The sequence below is a fragment of the Centruroides sculpturatus genome, unplaced genomic scaffold (genome assembly GCF_000671375.1).
Source record: "Centruroides sculpturatus isolate CEXI.00-Female unplaced genomic scaffold, Cexi_2.0 scaffold688, whole genome shotgun sequence".
Lineage (NCBI taxonomy): Eukaryota > Metazoa > Arthropoda > Arachnida > Scorpiones > Buthidae > Centruroides > Centruroides sculpturatus.
In genome coordinates, this window is record NW_019385125.1 from 436,168 (window position 1) to 444,691 (window position 8,524).

At 32.1% G+C, this 8,524-nt stretch overlaps 2 protein-coding genes across 2 annotated transcripts; one reads left to right on the plus strand and one right to left on the minus strand.

The window, feature by feature from the left end:
• Positions 1-2,783: 2,783 nt before the first annotated feature.
• On the minus strand, positions 2,784-4,343 carry LOC111635133 (protein ANTAGONIST OF LIKE HETEROCHROMATIN PROTEIN 1-like). The gene has a single exon (XM_023379992.1). It carries the CDS (start codon positions 4,103-4,105, stop codon positions 2,876-2,878), a length of 1,230 nt encoding a protein of 409 aa, XP_023235760.1. The 5' UTR covers positions 4,106-4,343; the 3' UTR covers positions 2,784-2,875.
• A 2,896-nt stretch (positions 4,344-7,239) lies between these two features.
• Positions 7,240-8,514, plus strand: LOC111635137. Its single transcript, XM_023379997.1, has one exon. It carries the CDS (start codon positions 7,327-7,329, stop codon positions 8,386-8,388), a length of 1,062 nt encoding a protein of 353 aa, XP_023235765.1. The 5' UTR covers positions 7,240-7,326; the 3' UTR covers positions 8,389-8,514.
• The last annotated feature ends 10 nt before the right edge of the window (positions 8,515-8,524 follow it).

Sequence of the window (8,524 nt, forward strand, 5' to 3'; positions counted from 1 at the left end):
ATTTAAAAAAATAACTGTAGTAAGAAAAACAAATGAAAAATGCGAACTAATGTAACGTTGTATGGTGAGTTTTTGTTCGTATCGTGGAGCAAAAATATGTTCGAATTTCATGTCGTATCCTGAAAATTTCGTATGCTGGGGCGTTCGTAACCTGAAGTACCACTGTACTTGCCATGTGACATCATGAAATCTCTAGATGTTTGGTGCATAGGAGTCACATTGTAACAAAGCTCAACATTTTGCTGTTTTTCCCAGCATGATTTGTGATTCAATTTCAAGCTGAATGTTAAAACGAACTAGGATTTTATTACCACTTGATATCGCCAGTATTATATTTTTATCGACACTTTAATAAAAATATCGCCAAGTGGTGGTTTTGGCACTATGCAGCGCAACCCCTGTAATAATGATAATAATAAGCACAAAGCTCAAACAGTTAGAAGTTGAAAGTTGACATTTGGTAGACAGGGTACACATCATGAGAATGCACACTAAAAAAGGATTTTTTGAAATTTTTCCCTCTACAGGGGAGAGGGAGCAGATTAATTTTGTCCAGGAATTTTGTAGAAATTGTAAAATTACAATGAAACAAAGTTCTTGCAAATTTACACTATTTTATCAGCGAAAGATCTCACACTCACTGAAACTCATCTGCAATTCTGCCAAGTTAGTCTGTTTACACCAACGTGTGGCGAGCAACCCGTTGATATTTTTTTTATTGCCTGTATGATCGTACACGTCTCAAATAGAGTTAAGTTATCTGTACGCGTTCTTTCTTACTTTAGGTTACTTACATTACTCCTACGCAAGTTTCTAGTTCCTAACTGTAACTGATTTAGAACAGGATGCACATTATTCTTCACATTATAAAATGACATTGCGCATGCGTCAGGAACTTCTGTTCGAACAAACCTCACATGCCATCCGGGTCAGCAATTTTAAAAAAGTGGCAACACTACCATGAAGAATTCAGCTTCTACAGTACTATTTTAGATACAAATTTTTGCAGGAAACTGAACTTATTGTTAGACTCGTCTAAAAATTCTCTAATTACAGTAGAATCCCTCTAATCCATCACCTTTGGGACTGGGGGTATGGTCGGAACGCAAAAAAGGTTGGATTATCAGAAAAAAGTAAAATAAACTATCTTCCCCTTTGTCCAGTCTTTGTAGCACTGCTAATTTTTCATTTAATGAAAGAGTAACGTGTTTACATTTCACTCCTGACATGTTGAAAACACATACAAAACTGTACATGTACACACAATGTAAAACGTATACTGTAATGAACATAGAAAAACGCCATGGATGGTGAGTCACCGACGAGTCGGGACAAGTTTCTTGACTCCGACCACAGTCAGATTAACCGGAGTGACGGACTAGCCGAGGGCAGACTAGAGGGGTTCTACTGTAGCTTCGGAAGAGGGGAACGTAATTCTTGCACCTGGTGAAAACAGGTATAATAAGCTATGTAAGATAACTTTATAGTTATATAAACCAAATTCTATAATAAAATACAATAGAAGGGTTAGAAGTACAAAATTAAATAATCTTAATGTTTGTTCTTATTTTTTGCCCAGGTAATGCCAAGCTTACCTGCTAGTTGAAATATAAATTTTTAAGTTTTTGCAGTTACAGCAACATATCTAATTTTGTCATTCTTTGAATTTGAACATACAATGTCTTGAAAAATTGGTATATTTAACTTGTGATGGAAAATATTAGCCACCAACAACAACATTAAGAAGTGAATTTTACAATGCCATATTCAAGATTTTTGAGTTCTGATTCCCCTACATTAAAGAAAAATTACTTCTAATGTTTTGCATAATTTAAAATTAACTAAAATACACTGCAAATACAATATTAAGATTTATCAAATAACAAGAAAGAATAATTTATTTTCTTTTTAAGTTTTTGTAAAAAAAAATTATTAATTCTACCAAATGACAATGACAAAAAACTAAAATATGATTAATGAACTGTTCTAAGAAATTTGAATTCTAATGTGGTCATTTAGCATTGTTCAGAAATTTAAATGTCTATATATATAATGTATATAGTATAATATATAAAAATTTAAAAGTGGATACATTTATATACATTTCATACAAATGCATCTGCATGGCAAGCATCCGCTGTTGCAGGTTCAAGTCCCACAGTCCCACTCTGGGCTGATTCTCTTCTTCCAGAATTTTCTAATTTATTTAACAAATATTAATTTGATTATAATTATTAAATTTAATAAGAGATAGCACCTAATGCCTAACTCTAATGCCAAATTACTTGGCATTTAATTTAAATATCAATTATATTTAATTTGATTTCTATGAAAGTTGTTTGTGAAGATCAGTTGAATGAACTTGAAAAACATTTATGTGCCATAAATAAAGTTGACCACTATCATAATAGCTTTTGAGATGTGATAACAAAACATGAGTACTTGAAGATGATGTAAAAAAGCATATTCTGCCAATCAAAAGAATTTATGTTGAGCTGGTGATGTACAGACAAGATATATTATTAGAATTTTTATTTTATACATTATGTTGATCCCAAAAAATAAGGTTTGGCTCTTAATTTTGTAACAAGCAAGTCAATTTGACTCTCAGATTTTATCACTAATAGTGATTTATGTCACAGTCTCCTTTCATCTGCACTATTTCATTTTTCTGCAAGTCTGCTTCTAATCTGAGTAGAAATAGACTTACCACACTTTGTACAAATGAGTGAAAGTTAGTTGGTCAAACTAGCCAGTTAGAAAAACTATTAACTTCATTCATACAAAGTTTAGAAATCACATTTAATCATCGTTACAAATTACACAATACAATTATGATTAAAGAATGTATAGTTATTAATACTATAGAATTTCATTAAAGTTTAACTAAATCATAAATAAGTTTGTTCCTTTTCACTGTAGCATCATCTGATATTTCATTATTATTCTGAAGAATCAATACAGGGTTATCAATATTATCCACATACCATTCATTTAAAAATGCATCACCATTTTTTTCACAAATATTATGTAAAATGCAACAAGCAACAATTATTTTATTTACATCTTCTAATTTTATATCACATCTTCTCATTAAAATTTTCCATCTTCCTTTTAATCTAGCAAATGTCTCCTTTATTGCAGTCAAAACATTAGAAATAGAATTATTAAAATTTTCTTCTTCTTTGCTTAAATTAGAATGCAAAATAGGTCTCATTAACCACAGATTAAAGGGAAAAGAAGCATTAGCAACAATATGTAAGTCTCTCTCTTTGGGAAACAAAACCTGCTGTTTTGCAAATTTACTCAATAAAGTATTTTCAAATATTTCAGCATTAGACATCTTACCAGGAGAACCAACATTAATATATCTAAAATTGTATTTATGATCACACAAACCCAAAAGAACTATTGAAAAACCTTTCTGATCATTTCTATAATCATCTGGATAACCTCTTTTTGGAGCCATTATTGGAATATGGATTCCATCAAGACAACCAAATACATCTGGAAAATTCCACTGATTAAAAAATCCATTCACAACTTCATCCAAATCACTTGATGTGGAGGGCAATTTTATGATCTGCTGATACAAAACTTGGCATAAAACATCACAAAATTCCTTCAAAATTTTTCCCACGGTACTTTTACCAATTCCATATAAATTTGCAATTGTAGTGTAATCAGAAGCATTACTCAACACATGAATAGCAATACCAACACGTTTTTCTACTGGTATAGCACATCTCATATTAGTATCCTTTTTCATTAAATAAGGGGAACAGTACTTTAATATATCCTGAAAAGTATATTTTGAGACATGAAACTTTATATGAAAATATGTATCAGTATATTTAGGAATAGTTATTTCCCAATGTACACTAGATGTCTGTCTTTTCCAACATCGTTTTTTTGGACTTTTTTGTTTTTTTATTGTAATGCTTTTTTCAGAGAGACATTTTAATAGTTTAATAGTTGTCAATGGTTGATAAATCTGTCTTCTAGGAATTTGCATCATTATATGCCTGACAGTATATATGACTCCAATAATACTTGTGAGTAGATTCAATTTTAAGAAGTTATCATCAAAATGAGATGAGTCCATTTGACTTTGATTGGGTGAAGTCACTGTCAAGAAGGAAATACTACTTTAATAGTGATTTAATTGTAGCAAAGGAAAATTTTAAAAAAATTTTTTAATAGCTTTTATAGTTTACATTTTATTTAAGACACTACTTTAAAAGAAAAGGAAAAAAAATAAAAATTTCAAGCAATTCATACAACTAAACATAATATTCTGTAATGTATGAAATGCAATTAATTAATGTAACTAGTAGAATTCTTATAGATATTATTATTATTATTATATTATTACTGTTAATATATTTCTTTATCTTTATGAAGATATATCTACTGCATTTACTTTGAATTCATTATACCTATGATTAAAGATTTATTGTCTGCTGTCCATTTCATAATCAACAATTATAGTCAAGAGTTAAAAGTTAACCAATAAGTTTTCACGTACAGTATTTAAAATACAGTAGACACCCCTATAACATGGGTTCATATAACACGGATTTGTATAACACGGCAAAAAAATTGTGATTGTGTTCGTAAAACACTCTACAAGAGACTCGTATAACAAGGTAAAATGTCATCGCCGACTCATGTCACGACAGGATTGGTTGAATCTGGACCAATAGCAAATATTGCACAAACTGTTGAGTTTAAACGAGCAGCAGACCTACTAAAAACCATTTATTATTTAACGGCCATAAAAATTATGTTTATATTAATGATGTCTCCAAAGTTCAGCAAATTTTTCGCAAAAAAAATAACTTATCAGGAAACATGCGCCCGCCATTCAATGAGCCGCTCTGCAACGAAAACAAGCTTAAGCAATGGCGTCATCAAACGGTGCACACTCTAAGTAATCCTACAATTTTTTGTTTATAGCATAGTTTATATGGATTATTCCCAAAAAATTATACGTATTTTCGAAATGTTGAGTCAAATTAGTCTCGAATTGGTTAATTTTATGGAAGAAAACCTTTCAAACAGCCAAAGCCCCTAAACTGCACACGTGCTGGGCTGTGATTGGCTCATGTATTTAAGTGACTTGTATAACACATAATACAACATGGGGTCTACTGTATAAGGAATACTAATTTCTAATTATGACACTTGATCATGAATTGTAAATTTGAATTACTATTTGTGAAAAAGACACCCATTGAAAGAAACATATTTTTAAATCTAACTTGGTAAATGTTTCAACTTTAGGTTGTCTTGAGTCATGTGGAATTCAAAGTAGTCTAAAGGTTTAACACTATATTATTTACTAATTTTCTATTTGATTTAAAATAACAAAAGTAAAATCTAAAAATATTAGCCCATAACAACTGGACACACATCATAAAGCAGAATCTCATTTTAATGAGAATCTCATTTTAATGAATTATGGAACAATGGATTTTTCTCTATAGTCTATTTATCATAACTTGGCACCTACTGTAAACAAACTAAGACACACCTCCTTTGTTTATTGGTTTAAACCCATGTCCATCAATTAGAAACTGTGTTGCATCTCATTCGTCTGCAGAAAATAGTTCTTCATTATTTATAAAATCAATAATGAAATACTAGTCACTTAGCAATGATTATAAATGTAATTACAGTAGAACCTCAAAAACTCGGCCTAATGTGGACAGAAGGGTGGCCGAGTTTGTGAAAATGCCGGGTTATCGGGAATGGGGTTAAAAAAAATAAGTACGAGTGTTTCCTCAGAAAATACTGTACTGTACTTGTATGTATTGTTTACTTGAGAATATAACAGAGAATAAACTGCCCAAATACCCTTAAACAAAGAAAAAGTACGTCCTTTATGAAGGCATAGAGCCTTTACTACGTGAAAATGAAAATTAATAAATACACTGTGTATAGTAATTTACCTGATAAGACAGACCTCAGAAAAATACTTTATGAGATCTTTTATACTTTTATAAAGCTGTCTATAATGAAAATTAATTAACTAAGGATTTTTTTGCCCTGCCAGGGTGTGGCCGAGTTATCCGGAGTGCCGGGTTATTGAGAGCCGAGTTTTCGAGGTTCTACTGTATTTCATATTTGTTAAATTGTTATTTTAATGAATACTTGCACACTCTGAATCACTAAAAATAATCTTTTTCTGGTCATGCACACTATAATGTCTATAATGTCTTGGTTTCGTTTTCCATTCATTACCATAACTATCATTATTTCAAAATGTATCGGCCATATAGAAAAAGAACAACAACGAATGTGGGAACTTGATGATATTTCAGAAACTGTGGTAGAAAAACTGATTATTCAGCCAAACACAAGTAGTGACAAAAGTGATATAAATGATTACTTTGAGCAACTATCTTCTGATACAGATGATTAATAAGGTAAGTTTACACTATAATTATTTTAAAAAATTTTTAATTATATAAATATCACAAAGATAAATTCATACATTACAGTAACGTTTNTAAGAGCAGGAAATGGCTACGAGAAAATATCATAACTCTTCTAAAGGCTGGCAAAAATAAGGCTATAGTGTTGATGAAGAGGGACTCTTACGTAAATCTTAATAATATATATTTAATAATAATTTTTGACAAACTATTTAAATGATGGAAATAATTTAAACAGCTATGTAAAAATATTAAAGTAGACTATAATAACTTTTCTAAGTATTATCTCAGTAATTTTTAAATTGTTGTGACCACTCTGATCTACTTTAACACGTGCAGAGAAAAGGGCTTAACGGTCAAAGTGGCTAGACACATGATGACCCTGGTCAACATGTGTCTAGCCACTTCTGATTGTGATTTGACCAATGAAAATCTATGGTGGATTAATACAACAAAATTTTTGTTTACAGTTACAATAAATAGACTATAAATCCTGCCAAATCAATGAATTTTACCTCTTTTTAGCAGATTGAAATAACAGATTTTTTTCTAGCTCCATCTTCAGCATTGTATTTTTTTCAACCTTTAATTAATAACTGAATGTTACTGGATACTGAATTTTAAAAAATGCATTGCACGCTCTGCAAACTAAGCACATAACCATCATGGTTCTCACTGCTAACAAAATCCATCTTATAAACAAAGCATTGACAAATATATAAACCACACTAACCTTATGAAATACAGGGTGCTTCAAAAAAATGTATACACACTTTGAACTATTGTAGTTTTCCCGCTCTACAAGGCTAATGTTATATTTCTTCGCCAGGTGGCAGCATAATCGTCCCTCTATGTTATATTATCAGTTGGAATTTGTAATATCAACATGGGGGACGTACGTTTGAGTTTTGAAGAACGTAAGCAGGTTATTAAGTGGTACTGGAAGTTTGAAAATGTAAATGAAGTTCAAAGACAGTGGAGAAGGGAGTATGATACAGAACCACCTTCAAGATTAACAATTACACGCATACGAGACAAATTCGAAGTTCATGGAACAGTGTGTGATGTGCATAAAGGTCATTCAGGTCGGCCTCGAACAGCTACAAGTGATGAGTCATCAACGGCAGTCTTGGAACTGTTTCAACGCTCTCCTAACAAATCTTCAAGGCAAGGGGCATGTGAAAGTGATGTAAGTGCTAGCAGCGTGCTACGCATTCTGAAGAGAGGCAAGTATCGTGTTTACATTCCAAGGCTGGTGCAACAGCTAAATGACGACGATCCAGATCGAAGGTTGCAATTTTGTGAATGGATTCAGGAGATGGTGATACGTAAACCGGGATTTATGGGTAGCATCATTTGGTCGGATGAAGCCCAATTCAAACTTAATGGAACTGTCAATAGGCACAATTGTGTTTACTGGTGTGAAGAAAATCCTCACATTACAATTGAAAAAGCTGTAAATTTGCCTGGTGTAAATGTGTGGTGCGGTTTGTCTTCAAGGGGACTCATTGGACCTTTTCGATTTGAAGGCACTGTAACTGGTATTAATTACCTAACAATGCTTGCTGATTCCATATTTCCTGCCATTCGTGCATTATACGATAATGATGATTTTTATTTTCAACAAGATGGTGCTCCGCCGCACTATCACAGGGACGTACGAGCTTACCTGGATCAAAATTTGCCGGGCCAGTGGATAGGACGCAGGGGGCCAATCGAGTTTCCACCACGCTCTCCAGACCTTACACCACTGGATTTCTTCTTGTGGGGCACAGTAAAAGATGAGGTGTACAAACGTAAACCACGTAACCTAGACATTCTTTGGAATGAGATTCAAGCAGTGTGTAGAGAAATCTCATTGGACGTTTTGATACGATGTACAGAATCTGTGGTGACTCGTACTCAGAATTGTATTGATGCTGCAGGTCACCAATTTGAACAGTATTAACATTTGTTATTTATGTTTCATTTACATTGGACTTTCAGCTTTCTATTTTCCTGAAATTTAACTTTGTAGAACGGTAAATAAATTTTCTATGGAAGTTCAAAGTGTGTATACATTTTTTTGAAGCACCCTGTATATA

Excerpts from the sequence above, each read along its gene's own strand:
- LOC111635133 (XM_023379992.1), bottom strand. The coding sequence starts at position 4,105 with ATGGACTCATCTCATTTTGATGATAACTTCTTAAAATTGAATCTACTC.
- LOC111635137 (XM_023379997.1), top strand. The coding sequence starts at position 7,327 with ATGGGGGACGTACGTTTGAGTTTTGAAGAACGTAAGCAGGTTATTAAG.